The sequence below is a fragment of the Mastigoproctus giganteus genome, chromosome 6, assembly GCF_048544385.1.
Source record: "Mastigoproctus giganteus isolate SK-2022 chromosome 6, ASM4854438v1, whole genome shotgun sequence".
Lineage (NCBI taxonomy): Eukaryota > Metazoa > Arthropoda > Arachnida > Uropygi > Thelyphonidae > Mastigoproctus > Mastigoproctus giganteus.
Window position 1 is genome coordinate 1,009,582 of NC_143580.1, and position 19,099 is coordinate 1,028,680.

The 19,099-nt window shown below is 35.7% G+C and overlaps 1 protein-coding gene across 2 annotated transcripts in view; it reads left to right on the plus strand.

Moving 5' to 3' along the window:
* LOC150083784 (PIH1 domain-containing protein 1-like) overlaps positions 1-19,099 on the plus strand; it is a 187,708-nt gene that overhangs the window by 105,998 nt on the left and 62,611 nt on the right. For both annotated transcript variants that reach the window (XM_090374877.1, XM_090374878.1), the window contains exon 5: positions 4,159-4,255. In XM_090374877.1, the coding sequence (XP_090231003.1) occupies positions 4,159-4,255 (97 nt within the window). The remainder of the gene's footprint in view (positions 1-4,158; positions 4,256-19,099) is intronic.

A 19,099-nucleotide genomic window follows, 5' to 3' on the forward strand; every position in this document is an offset into this window, starting at 1 on the left:
TTCATCGATATCACTGATAAATACACAAAACAATGGGCCCAGCACTGAACCCTGGGGGACTCCACTAATAAAATTAGTCTACAACGAGCAGTGTCTATTGATTACCACTCTATCTTTTTCCCATTCAACCATGCCCTTTATCTATTGTAGCAACATACCCTTAATACCATACTGCTCCAATTTGTACAGTAATCTTCCATGCGCACAGTGTCAAAAGCTTTCCTGAAATCCAAGTATATGATATAAAAATTATTTTTTGCATCTAGTTCCTTTGTAACCACATCATAGTATCCAATCAAATTTGTCAGACAAGATTTTTCCCTTAACAAGCCCATGCTGTGTCTAAATTATTGTTGCCGTCTTGTCTAGATGATCTTGCAATGCTTCTTTAACCAGAGACTCCATTATTTTCTCTGGAACAGAAGTTAAACGAATAGGTCTATAATTATTTTCATCACCCTTTGAATCCCCTTTGTGAATTGGGGATACATTTGCACATCTCAATCCATGGAGACCTCCCCTGAATCTAAAGATGCTCTCATAATTATGGCTAAGGGTTTGCTTACTTCCCTTGCTGCCTCCTTCAATATAACTGGATAGATTCCATCTGCCCCAGGTGCTTTTTTTATGTTTAACTTCAACAATTTCTCCTCCACTTTGCTCTCCATTATTACAAAATTATTTAGTTCCCTGTTCGAGTTTAGTAAACTTCTCTCCTCTACTTCCTTATGGAATTCCTCACTATATTAGTAGTGGAAAAATAGAATCAATATTCCATGGTAGGGTGGATTTAAATATTACACAGAAACATCAGCAATTCAGAAGAGAACTACAAAGAGCGAAAAAAGAAAATCAAGTTTGTATGTGTAAGAAGTATGCAGAATAAACTTCTTGATAGCAGTATCATTTTGTTGTATTATCCTCATATGTGTATCTATGTAAAAAAAATAAAAATGCAACATTCTTCTCTTGAACAGCCTTAGCATATTTATTGGAAAACCAAGGTTTAGATAAAGCAGAGATTTTAAGCTGGAGTGTGGAATAAAGGATTCCATTCCTACAAGAATAATTTAACTGACATGATCTGAGCAAACATTGACATCAGAAGTTTTGAAACAGTAATCTGACAAACGAAAAGAACAAAAGAAATCTTGCAGGTCATCCCATTTTGCATTCTTGTAATGGTTTGGGAATAGCCATGAGATAAAAGGCTCCATTGTAGAAGAGACAATCACCAGGTTGTGAACTGAGGTGTCTAAAGGACCACTCACTTCAACAATGTACTTAGCGTTAGTAGAGCCATACAATACAAGAAAGCAAGCTTATGCAGCATCAGCCAAAAAAAAAAAGGGTTGTTTGGAAAAATAAGATCAAGTGTGTTGGCTGTATGGTTAGGGTTGTCCCGTATTCTGATAGGTAAATGAACAATCTGTGGAGGTCATTAGTAATTGCAAAAGTCTTTGCATCTCGACCAACTTGGTCTGTGTGACCAGAAAACGGAAGCCACCTGGAGTTGTGAACATTAAAATCACCAAAGAAAGTTACCTCACTCTTAGGTAAATTGGACTGGAGAAAGTCAAGTAGTAAAGAAAAGTCAAAGGGTTCCAAGTGATTAGTGGAGTTGGGAGAATGGTAGAGACAATAAATGAATCTGACAGAATGAGGTAGAGAGATTTTAAGCTAGAGAAGATCGAAAAGAGCAGATTCCAAATTCCCAACTCTCTGACTGGGAATATTGGAATGGACATATGCACAAGTACCACCTTTGGAGGTGAAAGGAATCATATGGCGAATAATTTGGGCAACTGAGATGAGCAGTAGTTGAATCAACCAATAACTGAGATTCTGTCAGAAAAAGTACATGGGGTTTGGCAGACTGTAAGTGGAAATGGAGATCATTGAGATTGGAACTGAGACCACACATATATTTGTGAAGTGAACTAGGAAGTGTTTGAGAAGGTTAGATTTTTTTCGCAGATAAGTTTGCTCTGTTAGTTTGGCAATTCATGGTGTTTTCAATAGTAAGGAAATGTGTGTGGGGGGGGGGGACGTGCTGTATGAAGTAATGAAATTTTTGGATATGGCGTACACATTGTAAGAATATACACCGATCCTTGTCATAACGTCAGCTCGAAAATGCCCCCTTCATACACACCACTCGGACTCCCTCCAGTCACTATCTGGCAGGGTAGAGGCAGCAAGATTACACTAGCTAATCTGGAAGCCTCCTAGAGATTTACCAATAGGTTTGGTCTGGTGTACTAACTAGCGGCCGGCCTGCAAACACCGTTTTAGAGCTGTACCCTCGAAATGTAAGGAAGTTTGGGTCTCACCATGTTGTGACCCAAAAGAAATCAATCATACTGCATGGTGGAAGAGATGGGGGGAGGGTTGACCGGAACTTTGCTTTGGAGACTAAACATGGATTCCACCACTTCAAGCCTCCAATAAGCAAAGTAATGGTATTGCATTGGTTGATGAGAGTCATCTACCACCTAGTATTGCTCGGTAACACAAATGAGCGGTATTCCTTCATGTGGTGTTGCCACCACACATCGAACTCTGCTTACATTGGTTCACACCTGGGTGGTCACCCACAGTGTGTTTGTGCATGGAGATTATACCCAAGATTACTAACAGTCCCACCATCATGAAGGTGCAAGCAGAGTGAGAAGGCATCGTTTTTTATTATATCTGATATTGTGAAACCTTTCACGAGTTGCTCTGATATTGTACTACCTCAAATAAGCAATACTGCGCCAATGAAGAAGGCTGATGTTATTTATTCTCGGCAGATATCGCCACCTAGACAGCACTGCCTTATGGGTGGTATCTGCCAAGAATAAGTAACGTTTGCCTTCTCCATTGGAGCAGTGTTGCTTATTTGAGGTAGTACAATATCAGGATAACTCGAAGGTTTCACAATATCAGATGTAATAAAAAATGATGACTTTTTCATCTACTTCAATGGTTCATTATGTACTTATATGATGCATTTGCACTGGCTTGTCCATTTAGAAAATTAGTTTATTATGTACTTTAAACCTGCTCTAATCATCAAATTGCTAAATATGGTAATAGGTGCTGTTTCAAGATCCTATCATCAGACTTATGAAAAGACTGAAAACAGCACCTCATTCCACATCAGATCTGAGTGTTTTTAATTCAGAGATGCTACTTTGTAGCATCTTTCCAAATTACTTATAATATATATAAAAAACTTGTTATCCAACTTATTGAATAAAAAAATTTCTCAAATAATAAATATTCCGTTACTTTGTATATTGGTGTACTGCCTATAACAACAAAAATTTATTATATAGTTTGATTATATATATTTTTTTTATTAGTTTTGTTTATGCCAGTGATTTTCTGTCTCCATGCGCTTGGTTAATGGGGTAAAAAGTCACCCCATTTATAACCTTGATACCTTCACTGAAAGGTATCAAGTGTTTCAGCTGTGTAGACTGAGAAGATGAAAAGCACCACATTGCTGAAGTTCATGTGATATCTCAGTGACTCTATACTCCTGGATTCCAGATAACGCTGTCTGTGGTTTTTCAAAATTTGCCATCACATACATTAAATAATTACTCCTTTAATAACTTGTTTAATATCATAATTGCCAATTAATTACATAACTGCTTAAATAAGAAGTAATAATATTCCATTACTTTTTTCTTTTATTATGTGCACTTAAAATGATCAATATAATATTTCTTATTTATTTTTAATTATTATTTTTTTTTTTTACATAATCTAAAGGTTGCTCTTTTAACAATTACTTAATACTTTTAACAATTCTATTTAGGAACCATTTTTTAATACTAGTCAGAACGTACTAACTGGCTTTCATTTGGGGATAAATGCATGGAAAGTGGCTAAATAAAATTGTTCAACATTCCTGGATGTGGTTATGGGTTAGCATACATTAATAACACGGTTATTAATGTTTTCTGATTGCATCTGAACATTACCAGTAAAAAATATATGTTTAAAAAAAAACTGTAATTGAGTGGTGTCTATTAATATAGTATAACTGTACAAGGAAGAAATGGTTGTTAATGGTTTAATTACTGTTGTATTCCTTTAATTTAACTATTTTTGATAGATTTTTCATTTTTTTACTTTTTCTCTTTTCCCCTTCTTCCAATTTAGATTCATGTGTGATTTTGAAGGGTAAAAAGTACCATGGGAAAATGCCTACACATCATATTAAGAAAAGATTAAATCCCCTCATTACAGAAATACAGAGGTATGCTATATAATAATATATTTTTAATAATAAATTATTAATAATACTCACAAACTGTACTGGGACCATGCCATAATAACAGCTGTACAAACAATGAGGCATAATTATCAGCAAGTAGGAAATGATTACCTATCTGATCAACATAGCAGTGCCCAATACCAGAATCTCCAGAAAACCTATTTTTCCTTCCCCGAGATAAAGTAGCACTCCTGCTACTTTGACAACTGGTGCTCTAAAAACTCAAGTTTCTAGACTGTATAATGGAGGGCAGTCAGGTTAATTAATGATCCATGTCATACAAACTCCTCCAATCATTCCTTGTCACATAAATTTTCCATTTCTTGCCTTTATTATTGATTCATCCATGTGTAGATATTTCCTTCTGAACTGACATCTGTCATTAGTATTAATATTATCAAATGATACAAGAAAGCAAGATTGTACAGCATCAGCAAAAAATAAAGGCCCTCCAACATCACCTGTCTATCCTCTCCAATAGTTTGCCTAGTTCTTCCTTGAATTTATTTAGAAAAGCCCAGTGTTTCACAACAACAGATGGAAGTTGTTTTTAGCAATCAACACCTTCCTTCTGCTACCTGCTGACTGAATGCAAGCTTCTGCATATTTATTCTGCAACCACCCTTCCTCAGTTTGAATTTATAACCCTGCATGTGCATAGACTGAGCGCACTATGCACGTGGAAAATAATGGAGCAAAGGGAAAAATGTAATTTGCATTGAGCTTGCTCAATCCATTCAAAGCCATAAACACCCCAGTCAAATCATCTTGTAGATGCCTAGTCTCTAGATGCTTCAGTTTGGAGATTTGAAGCCTTTTTTGCTTAAGAGCACCATTTTGTTTCCCTTACCAATCATATGCAGACCTCAAGATGCATCAAATTATTGCCTCATACAATGGGATAAATACCTCCTGCTAGCAAAATTCCTGGATATTAACAAAATCCTATGATCTTACTTTGCAACCTATCTGCACTGCTCAGAAATCTTCATATCCGAGTGCCCAATTACCCCCAGCTCTTCTTTAATTTTTTGCTATCTGAGTGGAGTACCATACAGTTGGTATTTTAATCTGGGATTACTGCTACCCATATGCAGTACCTTATATTTGCCAATGTTCAATTTCAACTGCCATTACTCAGCCCATTAGCCTAATTTTTCTAGATCTTGTCACAGTAGCTTAAAATAAATAAATAAATAAATAAATTTTCTGTTTATACTCTGGGACAACCACAAGGTCAGAGGAATTCACAAGATCAAAAGAATACAATAAACAGCATCGTATTTAGCAGTCACAAGCTTGGAACACCGGTCACCCAAAACACATGTACTTATGCACCCTCACGTTTGACCACTTGACTATGGCAGCCACAACATTGGCCTTATGTTGAGTACTGTCATTAACTGTCCTTCCTGCCTGCCTTTGTACCATCTGCAGACTTTCTTTTTGTACTTTCCATTTTTGCACGCAGAATAGTTCCTATTCCAAATTTCATGTTTCTGCTGTTAATTTTTCTACCTACAGCCAGTTGAAGTTATACACTTTAATCGCCTTGTATGCAGTCTCAATTCCAGTGAGTCTTTTCTCCTACAGTCTGCTGAGTCCCACTTACTTTTTCTGGAAGAACCTCTGTTATCAGTTGCTGTGACCATTGCTCATCTTAGTTACCCTAATTATTTGTTCTATGATTCCACTCTGATATTCCATTTCATAGACTTCTTAATCTGGAATCTCCTCCTTTCGATTCCTGTGGCTTAAAGTCTTTTTATCCAATTAAAATTTAAAAAACATTTTTTTTTTTTTAAAACAACACCTTTGCAATGCTTTACACATGTATTTTTTTATCCTCTCTTATTTGCAAGATTTCAATATTATCTCTCTTATTACTTTTGTGAAAATGAAAGGTAATAAAAGAGAATTCTTCTGTTGCCTGGTGCTAGGGGTGTGCAAGTGAGTCATTTTCACCCTGCATAGGTGCTGCTAGATGCTCTACTGCACACACACACACACACACACACACACACACACACACACACACACACACACACACACACACACACACACACACACACACACACACACACACACACATATATCTATATACTATCATTGAATTATATTAAATATTAACATAAATTAAATTATAATAAAGTGAATAAATAAATAAAAAGTTAGGCGTTCATTAGAGGCAGCGACATGCAATTCCTCCATATGAAGCTGAAATACATCCAATATTTTAAATTAAATAAAACATAAGCCAGTAGTATGGCAAAAACTGTGGAGCGAAAATTAACATAAAAATCACCCAAATAAACAAACGAACGAAAAAAAGGAATAGACATAATAGTAGCCCGATAACCCTTGTATAATTTCGAGTTTTAAATCCGATTAATAAAAACAATTTTAGGATAATGCCAATTATATAATAATTTAGCGGTACCTAGAGGTACCAGTTCCAAAAGACATGAAATATCACCAAAAAAGGGTTAAAGGAACTACCAAACGATAAAAAAAATCAAAATAAATTAAATTAAATATAGACTGACCATCATGCCCCATATCGACAGAGGACCATGAGGCCAATAATGGTCATGGAATCGCTATACAAATCGTCGCCGTGGTGAAAAGATCGAAGTACCAATTCACCCTCCCTCCTCCGATCGATCCACCATTGCAGAGGATTTGCACGGCGGTGGTCCTTATGCAGCGAAAAATAAACTATAGAACAGACAGCACTCTAGAGGGAGGGTGAATTGGTACTTCGATCTTTTCACCATGGCGACGATTTGTATAGCGATTGAAATGCAGCGATTCCATGACCATTATTGGCCTCGTGGTCCTCTGTCGATATGGGGCATGATGGTCAGTCTATATTTAATTTAATTTATTTTGATTTTGTTATCGTTTGGTAGTTCCTTTAACCCTTTTTTGGTGATATTTCACGTCTTTCAGAACTGGTACCTCTCGGGGGGGTACCGCTAAATTATTATATAATTGGCATTATCCTAAAATTTGTATAGTTTTTATTAATCGGATTTAAAACTCGAAATTATACAAGGGTTATTGGGCTACTATTATGTCTGTTCCTTTTTTCGTTCGTTTGTTTATTTGGGTTATTTTTATGTTAATTTTCGCTCCACAGTTTTTGCCATACTACTGGCTTATGTTTTATTTAATTTAAAATATTGGATATATATATATATATATCGAGGATAATATTAGAAAATAATAGAAAAGGTAAATCAATCAAATAATACCATTCAGGGATTTAGGAAAACATTTAAGGATTTAAAAAAAAATTCGCTTTTTACCCACAATCCAAGATGACTTCAACTGGGGCCAACCACCCAGACTGAAGGCAAAAAACGACAAGTTCTCTGTTTCTGTAAAGATCAATATATGCTAAGTAATTTAAATCTAAACCAAATATAAATCAAATATAGTGATTAAAAATGGTTAGAAAATTTTAGAAATTTTAGAATCAAAAGTAAGAAATATAAGTAAATTATAAATGTAAGCATATATTAATCATCATTGACCCGACAGAGAATGTAATTTAATGAATACAATAAGATTAAATATCTAATACATACTACATATCTACCGTATCCAGGACATAATATAGTAGCGATAATAGTCGTCAAGATAATATGTGGTGCCCCCTGTGTGATGGATACGGTAAAAATAAATAATTAATTAATTAACCAATCAAATTTAAGTTAATGCAAAGAGAAACATGCAGATAGTAAGAAGAAAAAAAAAAAAAAAAAAAATATATATATATATATAGAATCCAAATAATACAGAGTTTGAATTATAAAATTAACTTAATATTTAACTGTTATATATAGAACAAAGCGATTAATGCCATCAAGCGATAGAACGTTACATCGGACGGTATATAAGCCCTAATTAGATAAATTATAGTGTAATGTAAATGTCCTCCCTGGTTTGAAAATCGCAGTAGCCTCAAGCCAACTGTACACCCGGTATACATGAAAAGACATAGATAATATTACGATAATTAATATAATAAGCCTTACATGGGAAAAAGTTATTTTGCAAGGGACTTTGTCGAGGGCTAAACCCCTACAAAATATCCAACCCATGTTAGACTGAGCCATCGGTTTCTGTTATCATCTGCCTGTATGCCGTGGCCAAAAAGTCCATAATAATGTAATATTCCTTTAAGTTAAAATTAAATGCAGACAAGCAATTATAAGTATAGCCTACCATATAGGGAGTATATCTAAACCGTAATTTGGTAGAATACAGGCTGGATGATATTTAGCCCGACCGATCGCTGCAACATTATAAGCACAACTGAGAACTGATTAATATTTGCTGAAGAACGGCTAAATAGCTAACAAAAGGAGAACGGAAAGCTGTGTAGATAAAGCAATAGTACCTCACTCCCCCTCGAACTACTCTAATAGTTCGTGAGGTATGAAAATAAGGCACGAGGATAGATAAAAGTGAAAAGGAAAAGAAAAGTAATTAATCGATTATACGTCGGATGTAACCTGGAGCGTAACTTCCCGACCCTAAGAGGTAGGGATCCTGGTTAGGTAGTAAGAGTAGGTGAAAGAAATCAATAAAATGCGAAAGGAAAAGGAAAAAACGGAATGGCTAATTCCTAAGATATTTTACTATAATATATGAAACTAACGTAAATATGGCAAGTAGTGCCGAACTTTATAATAAGCGTTAAACATTAATCCACACATGTGGTAATATGGTAGAATCCGTATGTTACCCGACCGAGATACTACCAAACTTACGTTACCGTAGCGGAAGGAGCGAAAAAAACTAGAAGCCTGTAATTTTACGCACATGTCGTTTATAACAGCAGCGCTGACAGCGTCACCTAAGATGTGTCGAATATCAGCCAAATTGTGATAAATAAAAGGAAAAAAGCGCCCTCTTTAGTATAGAAAGCAAAACCAATAAATTCTCGGAAGTCAAAGATAAAACTCAGCAGAAGAGAAATGAATTAATTCCTACTGTAAAAACACATATAGGTACAACTTTTCTAAGGAGTGTAAGCTATATATAGCTTGTTTCTACAGCAGTACCTAGTATGTACAAGTATATACAAGGCTAATTAGTAACCATCTCGCTCAATAGATACCGATGTATAAAACCAGATAATAATTCCATTAAACTAAGAAACTATACCAAATATGTATAATTCAATATACGGTATGCCTAATGGCTTCCATTGTATCCAACTGGTTTAGCTTATCGTGGTATGTGTTCATGGCTATGGACAAGGCAGTACTCATATGTTTCATAATGAAATTATGCGGCAAACCGTTATCTAATAATTTATGCTTGAGATCGATTAGAGCGTCGACAACATCACTATAATTTACAGATATATAATATTCTGATACCTTGTGTCACTATTATGTTTTTAAGGATGCGTATTGAGATATTTGTACCCCAACAAGTTAGGTCTATAGTTTTGAATTTGAATTCTTTGCGCTTGTCAAATACTTTGGTAATTAGGTTTTTATTCTTAATTTGTATGTCTATATCCAGATAGGTAGCTTTGAAAGAGTCACTCTTATTAGTGACCTCTAGAACCAAATCCTGTGGGTAGTGCTTAACCGCTTCTGCATGAAAGTTAGTATGGTTGAACACAATTAGGTTGTCTATATATCTGAACATATTGATATCTTTATTGAAATTGTTTTCAAAATGGTGTAGATATAGATTGGCAATGAGATACGAGCTACTCGCCCCCATGGCGATGCCTGTATGTTGTATAAAAATGTTGCTACCATTATAAATATAGCTGTTGGAAATACAAAGATTTAGTAGGTTATCCCAGTAATTACGTTGGCAGGGTAAGATTTCGCTATATTCTGTGAAATATTTATTTAAAACCAATTTTAAACTATCGTGCGGGATGCTTGTGAATAAGTTTTTGAAATCATATGTACTTATGTGTTTGATGTTATGCTTGTTGTTATTTATGAAAGTTAAAATAGGTCTATTATTACTAATAATTCTAGTGCAATCTATAGTATTGAAAATAATGCTAAGCAGTTCAACTAGCTTGTTATGCGGGATCTTTGAATAGCTATTTCTACATGATGTTATAAATCTGAAACTAATAGGCGATTTATGAAACTTGGGTATACCATACAAAAAAATGAAGTTAGTGTTGTAATTATTCAGTTTTAACTTTTTTTTGAATCGCCAGTAGTTTCTTGGTAATAGTACCAAGGTTACAGTTTGTTCTAGCGTATGTGGCACTGCTATGTAGTTCGTTGTGTAATAGGGAGGCGTAGAATTTTTTGCAGATGAAACTATAATTGTTGGCGGCCTTGTCTATCGTTGTAATGATAAATTTATCCTGTAGATCCTTTAATTGCCGCTTAATTATCTGCAGGTTGTATCTTTTGATATCTCTATTGGTATGTTGCGTCCTGTGTAATTGCTTCCTACGTATATGCTGATTAAGTTCGTTGTTGGTAAGTACCAGCCAATTATAGAATGCCTGTAGTGGTAAATTATACTTATATGGAAGTTTAAGGCAAAAATGCATAAGGTCAGAGTGTAATTGCTTGGTAATATAGTTGGCATTAGGACTGGTATTAGGTCTATATTTAAAACCATAGGAAAGTACTGTTCGCAGTTCCTGGTATGGAACCAGGTTGAGATCACCTGCGATGACATGCTTATGATGCATATCTACCTAATCACGGTATTGTGGCAAGTGGCAGTAGCAAATTGCCTCCTTGTAGGCAATATCTAAGTTGCATGCTAGATGTTTATAGTTACAAGCAGTAAGCCCAAAAGGTTTATTGTAACTGAACCTGGTTACTATATTCATATTTTTAAGTGGAAAATCGTTAATATGCTTATTTAAGATTCCCTTAAAAGGTAAGCTCTCAAATATAATGTTGCCGAATTTAATATTAATATAGATACTATGGATAACAGGTTTATTACCCAGGCGATATTTAAAGATATCCTTGAGTAAGTGGTCTAGATGCTGGTTACGGTGTATATATGTAAGGTTAATTTTTTCTAAGGCTTTAAGCTTGCTATGCTTGAGGCCGAATACCATATCATGTATGTATTTTATATTTATATTCGGTTCGTCCCATGTATCCAGAACGTCAGTAAATCTGCCTGAAGTATGTTTAGTGTGTATTAATATGCCTGTACCAACATTGGTGTAATTGTTGTTACGTTTCTTGCTACGTGGCAATTTATTTGCTGATCTATTAGACATGCGAAATAGTTTATATACACATGTGTCTAAGCTACCATTGTTATAATTACGCCCGTTGAACATGCTATTGAGACCGTATGGGTAAAGGGTTTTTTGTTTTAGTATATTGAAATTTTCACGATGTAGTCTAATGCTGTGCATATGTTATATTTCTAGTATAGTGATAGTAATGTTGTCGAAGCTATGTATTTGGAAGTGCTGTAGTTCAATGTCGTTTTTGTTAACAAAGTTATTAATATGTGACCTGTGCACATTTATTCTAATATGGAGTTCTCCTCCTGTTTGTCCAATATATTTGGCCTTGCAAGTATTGCAAGTAATTAGGTAAATAGTGCCGCTAGAATGGCAGAAAACCGGATCGTCGGTATTATGGGAAACACGTTTAGTCTTCATAGCAGGGCATGTTTGACATCTCTTATTCTTAGAAGTATTGAATTTTAAGTAATGCTAGGATGCATATATATTCGTGTCCTTGGGTACGTTAGAGGTTATATTATCAAAGGTATCATTAACGTGGCGGTTAGTTGGTAAGCCTAACGCATTATATGCTATAGGGCTAGTTAGGTTACTTATCGGATCACCCAGAGCCACAGTGGAATCCGCGGTTCGGTTTAGCCTACGCAACCGACGTAGTATCTTATGATTGTTCGAAGTGTAGTAGCTCATAATAGTATTAAAAAGGGGGACAATATAAAAAAAAAAAAAAAAAAACCTGCAGTGCCGTTAGCAAACGACTACCGGTCATACCAAACTCAAGGAGTATAATAACCTGCAACATAATACTATAATATCCTGATGAAATAAAATAAAATAAAAATTATGTGATAAAATAATATAATGAAATAACATAATGTAATAGCGATATAGGAGGATCCCGGTAGACCAGTCAATACGCAGGCAAACTCCTACTGTAATATAGAATCCAAATAATACAGAGTTTGAATTATAAAATTAACTTAATATTTAACTGTTATATATAGAACGAACCGATTAATGCCATCAAGCGATAGAACATTACATCGGACGGTATGTAAGCCCTAATTAGATAAATTATAGTGTAATGTAAATGTCCTCCCTGGTTTGAAAATCGCAGTAGCCTCAAGCCAACTGTACACCCGGTATACATGAAAAGACATAGATAATAATACGATAATTAATATAATAAGCCTTACATGGGAAAAAGTTATTTTGCAAGACTTTGTCGAGGGCTAAACCCCTACAAAATATCCAACCCATGTTAGGCTGAGCCATCGGGTTCTGTTATCATCTGCCTGTATGCCGTGGCCAAAAAGTCCATAATAATGGAATATTCCTTTAAGTTAAAATTAAATGCAGGCAAGCAATTATAAGTATAGCTTACCATATAGGGAGTATGTCTAAACCGTAATTTGGTAGAATAGAGGCTGGATGATATTTAGCCCGACCGATCGCTGCAACATTATAAGCACAACTGAGAACTGATTAATATTTGCTGAAGAATGGCTAAATAGCTAACAAAAAGAGAACAGAAAGCTGTGTAGATAAAGCAATAGTACCTCACTCCCCCTCGAATTACTCTAATAGTTCGTGAGGTATGAAAATAAGGCACGAGGATAGATAAAAGTGAAAAGGCAAAGAAAAGTAATTAATCCATTATACGTCGGTTGTAACCGGGAGCGTAACTTCCCGACCCTAAGAGGTAGGGATCCTGGTTAGGTGAAAGAAATCAATAAAATGTGAAAGGAAAAGGAAAAAACGGAATGGCTAATTCCTAAGATATTTTACTATAATATATGAAACTAACGTAAATATGGCAAGTAGTGCCGAACTTTATAATAAGTGTTAAACATTAATCCACACATGTGGTAATATAGTAGAATCCGTATGTTACCCGACCGAGATACTACCAAACTTACGTTACCGTAGCGGAAGGCGGGAAAAAACTAAAAGCCTGTAATTTTACACGCATGTCGTTTATAACAGCAGCGCTGACAGCGTCACCTAAGATGTGTCGAATATCAGCCAAATTGCGATAAATAAAAGGAATAAAGCGCCCTCTTTAGTATAGAAAGCAAAACCAATAAATTCTTGGAAGTCGAAGATAAAACTCAGTAGAAGAGAAATGAATTAATTCCTACTGTAAAAACACATATAGGTACAACTTTTCTAAGGAGTGTAAGCTATATATAGAGTGTTTCTATTGAGCGAGATGGTTACTAATTAGCCTTGTACATACTACTAGGTACTGCTGTAGAAACACACTATATATAGCTTACACTCCTTAGAAAAGTTGTACCTATATGTGTTTTTACAGTAGAAATTAATTCATTTCTCTTCTACTGAGTTTTATCTTCGACTTCCGAGAATTTATTGGTTTTGCTTCCTATACTAAAGAGGGCGCTTTTTTCCTTTTATTTATCGCAATTTGGCTGATATTCGACACATCTTAGGTGACGCTGTCAGCGCTGCTGTTATAAACGTGATGTCCGTAAAATTACAGGCTTTTAGTTTTTTCCCGCCTTCCGCTACGGTAACGTAAGTTTGGTAGTATCTCGGTCGGGTAACATACGGATTCTACCATATTACCACATGTGTGGATTAATGTTTAACGCTTATTATAAAGTTCGGCACTACTTGCCATATTTACGTTAGTTTCATATATTATAGTAAAATATCTTAGGAATTAGCCATTCCGTTTTTTTCCTTTTCCTTTCGCATTTTATTGATTTCTTTCACCTACTCTTACTGCCTAACCAGGATCCCTACCTCTTAGGGTCGGGAAGTTACGCTCCCGGTTACATCCGACGTATAATCGATTAATTACTTTTCTTTGCCTTTTCACTTTTATCTATCCTCGTGCCTTATTTTCATACCTCACGGAACTATTAGTGTAATTCGAGGGGGAGTGAGGTACTATTGCTTTATCTACACAGCTTTCCGTTCTCCTTTTGTTAGCTATTTAGCCGTTCTTCAGCAAATATTAATCAGTTCTCAGTTGTGCTTATAATGTTGCAGCAATCGGTCGGGCTAAATATCATCCAGCCTGTATTCTACCAAATTATGGTTTAGTCATACTCCCTATATGGTAGGCTATACTTATAATTGCTTGCTTGCATTTAATTTTAACTTAAAGGAATATTCAATTATTATGGACCTTTTGGCCATGGCATACAGGCAGATGATAACAGAAACCGATGGCTCAGCCTAACATGGGTTGGATATTTTGTAGGGGTTTAGCCCTCGACAAAGTCCCTTACAAAATAACTTTTTCCCATGTAAGGCTTATTATATTAATTATCGTATTTTTATCTATGTCTTTTCATGTATACCGGGTGTACAGTTGGCTTGAGGCTACTGCGATTTTCAAACCAGGGAGGACATTTACATTACACTATAATTTATCTAATTAGGGCTTATATACAAAGGGTACTAGGAAAGTTTTGCAATATGACGCAACAATGAATCACAGGAAGCTGCTTGTTGCTGCATGTTGAGACATGTTCATACGTGCATAGTAGCCGCCGCGCCAAGTCGATGGGCTCAGTTATTCATTAGTAGTGAGAGTGTAAAGTGCTTGCGATGGCATCGTGGTCACGAAATGAGATAAGGACAGTTTTGCGGTATAATTTCGTGCGTGGTTTAACCATAGACCAGTGCTTAGAAGAAATGACTCTTGCACTAGATGATGATTGTCCACATCGTACAACGATATTCAGGTGGTATAGAGAATTCCAAAGGGGAAATTTCACTCTGGAGGATTCTGAGAGGCCGGGAAGGCCACGAACGTCAGTTACGGAGGAAAACGTTACTGCTGTGAGGAAAATGCTTGACGAAAACAGGCGAGTGACCTACCAACAGATAGAGGATACTTTGGGCCTAAATGCACCAGCAATTCGTTCGATTCTGCAAGATCATTTGCACGTGAAGAAACTTTGTTCTCTCTGGGTGCCGCATCAACTGACTGAAGAGCAGATGACACGACGTGTGACTTGGTGCCGGGAGATGTTAAAAAAGTTTGATAAGGGACAATCTCGGTATGTGAACAACATCGTGACAGGTGACGAGACTTGGCTGTACTATTACGATCTGCCGAACAAGGCTCAAAACAAAGTTTGGGTCTTTGATGATGACGACACACCCGTAATTGTCAGAAAATCCCGATCTGTAAAGAAGAAAATGATAGGTGTATTTTTCAAATCGAGTGGAATTGTGGAACGTGTCGTTTTGTACACGCAGAAGACAGTCACAGCTAAGTGGTATACTGAACAATGCCTGCCTAAAGTCATTGGATCTATGAAGAACCTGCAGCCAAAGTCAAGAATGGACACCTGGTACCTCCATCACGATAATGCTCCAGCTCACCGCGCCAAAGCCTGCACCGAATATTTGACCACGACAGGACTGAAACTTCTCGAGCACCCTCCCTACAGTTCAGACCTTGCTCCCTGCGACTTTGCACTGTTCCCGCATGTGAAAATGAAGCTAAAAGGGAGGCGGTTTTCCAGTGATGAGGACCTTCTACGGGCTTGGGACAACGAGTGTGCTTTACTCCCTAGTGAAACTTGGCAGAACTGGTTTAAAGATTGGTTTCGTAGGATGGAGAGGTGTATTGAATGTAGAGGAAATTACTTTGAAAAAATTAAATAAACAAAGCTGTATTGCAAAACTTTCCTAGTACCCTTTGTATATATATAGGGTGTTGAGCAGAGGTGAGCTGTGACTATTTTAACAATGGGCTGGCAGTTTTTCCGACTTTCTACCGAGTAAATTTGATTGGTCACGAAAATGACATCATCTGCAGCTTCCACTAGAGGTGCTTTCCACGCTCGCACTACTAGTAGTGTGATTTGAGCGCGTGATGCATTTTTCGTGACCGGTATGATATCTCGAGTTGGGCAGATTTAGGGGGTTAGACAGATGCATCTTATTACCCCCTTAACCATGCATCTAAATGAATGTGTAAAACGTTCCTAGGTAGGTCTATCTAAAAAAAAAATTAAAAATCTGGTCATCATGCCTTGCCTTACGATGATAACTGGATACGACAGTGTCTGAAGTTCTAACTTATTAGAATTTTTGAATAGTATAACATCTCAATCATGCTACTGAAATTACTACTGTTCGGTTCCCCCTAACAGCTGCGTATGTCGCTTCATCTACAAGGTCGGTACATCAATCGGTGCTATTTTACAGAGATATTTAGATACGTTGCACTCGCAAGTATACATCTCTCACTTTAGTTATCATAAAATCCATTATATCTTGTCTTCCAGAAATTATGAAAATCTGTGAATGATCAATAAAATATTTACAATAAAAAAGATCTTTTATTTCATAATCAATATATACAAATCAAAATACCTAAAAGAAATGCAAAGGATGTTTTGCATAAACCATCTGCTGTGCGTGCTCGGCATATGCGTAACTTTTTTATTCGTCTTTTTTTTTAACAACTAGGGAAATATAATGGATGCATTTTTTTCATGATAAAATTTTAATATTGCGAATAAAAAATAGCATGAAATATTTCCCATATCACAAATAGCATAAAAACTATCACAAAACATTCCACAATATAAACACAAATATTACATGAAAAGCAAACTTTCTAGAAAAAGTATACAAAAATCACAGATTACATGAAAAAAAATTATTTCACAAATATTAAAGGAAAATTAATTCTAAAAATTGCCATATAGAATTTACTTCTTTATTAATATTCGTTGTCAATCTTCTGCTTTGCTCAATAGCTGAGTGATGATTATAGAGGAATGATTTGACGTAACAATCCGGATCAAATTGAAGCAATGGCTTTCCCTTTATTTGTCATAATCTGCAACGTGTTTAATTGTCAACATTATTCATTCATTCACTCAATATTATTCATTACGCTGAAAGCTTGCTCAGCTTCAGCACTGCTAATCGCAATGGTTTCAAAGATATTTTCTGGCTTTCTTATATTTTTAATTTAAAAGGTAATTTCACTCGATTTCAAAGATAAACTGTCTTCGACAAAAATCTCTAAAATCATTAATTTTTATTTCATATTTTATCAGAAAACTTTAATTTCTTATTTGGTTTTCACCGTCTTGCCACCAAAACAAAATTCTTACACATTCCACGATTTCGGGTAGCATATGTTTAAAATTTCTTTTAACGGTATCGTTATTTTCTTTATTTAATTTAAAATCGCCATTGCATTAATAACTTATCCTTTAAGGATAAAACAATGCATTTAATAACTTGTCATGAGGTAATTTTTTCACTTTCGATTTTGATTCCTTCAAATTTTTTCCATTTCAACATGCTCTCAATTTTAGCTTCTTAATTTCCTACAGAATTTTTCAATTTAGCATTAGCATTGATAGTTCAAATAATTTATATGCTTTTACCATTGTGATTCTGTAAAGCTTCTGAAAGGTAAGAGAGCTCTTGCAGGATGTCAATCATTAGTGCTAAATGGGTAAAAAATTCCAAAATTAAAAGTCGATTTAATGATCCAGAATTTTTAACTTCTGATTCAAAATGTTTGCACAATGTGGAATGATTCCTCCAACCCACAATTGCTGTCCACAAGGCTAAAAGCTGTTCATCGTGGCCTGAACACACCACCGATCTTTATAGTTTCACCATCAAGTTCTTTAGCAATTATCCTTAATTCGCACAAGTTTTTTGGTGATTGGTGATACTGTTTTTTTTTTTTTTTTATTATTGCCTGTATGCCATTATATTTTAGAACATTTTATACACAGTGAAAGGCTCGACAAAGTTTCAAAATCTGCCAACATTTCATCTTCGTAAAGTTTATATAATATTTTGGTTGCCTCAGTCTCCCCCCCCCCTACGTTGGTACTCTCACTAGTTCTTTGAATACAGTGCAAAATGTCAGAATCACATGGATATTCAGCTACTGTGACCATGTAAACATAAATAGGAGAAATTTACTGGAAGACATGGATCACTCACTTCTCCGAAAAGCATATGCCCATTTGTCAGAGTAAAGGGGAACCACAACACACGTTGACCAGAGGCTATAAGCTGTATCAAGAATCTTCTTAATCCTTTGACTGACTATGGAAAGCATATTGACTAGCGCGACTTCTCGGTATGTGACTGCATAGGTTTTACGGACACCACTAACATTGTGAAACGGTAATCCCTTTCACCCTTAATTTGCACTTTCTAATTAAATTTCTTTCTAATTCTTTTTGTTGTTGTTTGTTTGTTTGTTATTTGGTTTTTAGGAGCATTAGCAACTAAGGCCATATGGAGAATGAAAAGGACCTGGAGGTAATTTTGCAGTCAGATATGAAGTTCTCTGAGCAGTGCAGACAGGCTGCCAGAGCAGGTCATGGAATTTTGCTAGCAGAGACAAGGAGGTGATTATCCCTTTGTATAAGGCAATGGTCAGGCCACACATTGAGTACTGTATACCAGTCTGGAGGCCTAATTTTAAGAAGGATGTAGAGCTGTTGGAACGAGTACAGAGAAGGGCAACAAGAAGATAAGGGTTACTTGTTAACAGGAGAAACTGCTTCTACAGCGATGAGATACACTTAAATAGAAAGGGTGCAAGAATATTTGCTGATGCTATCGAG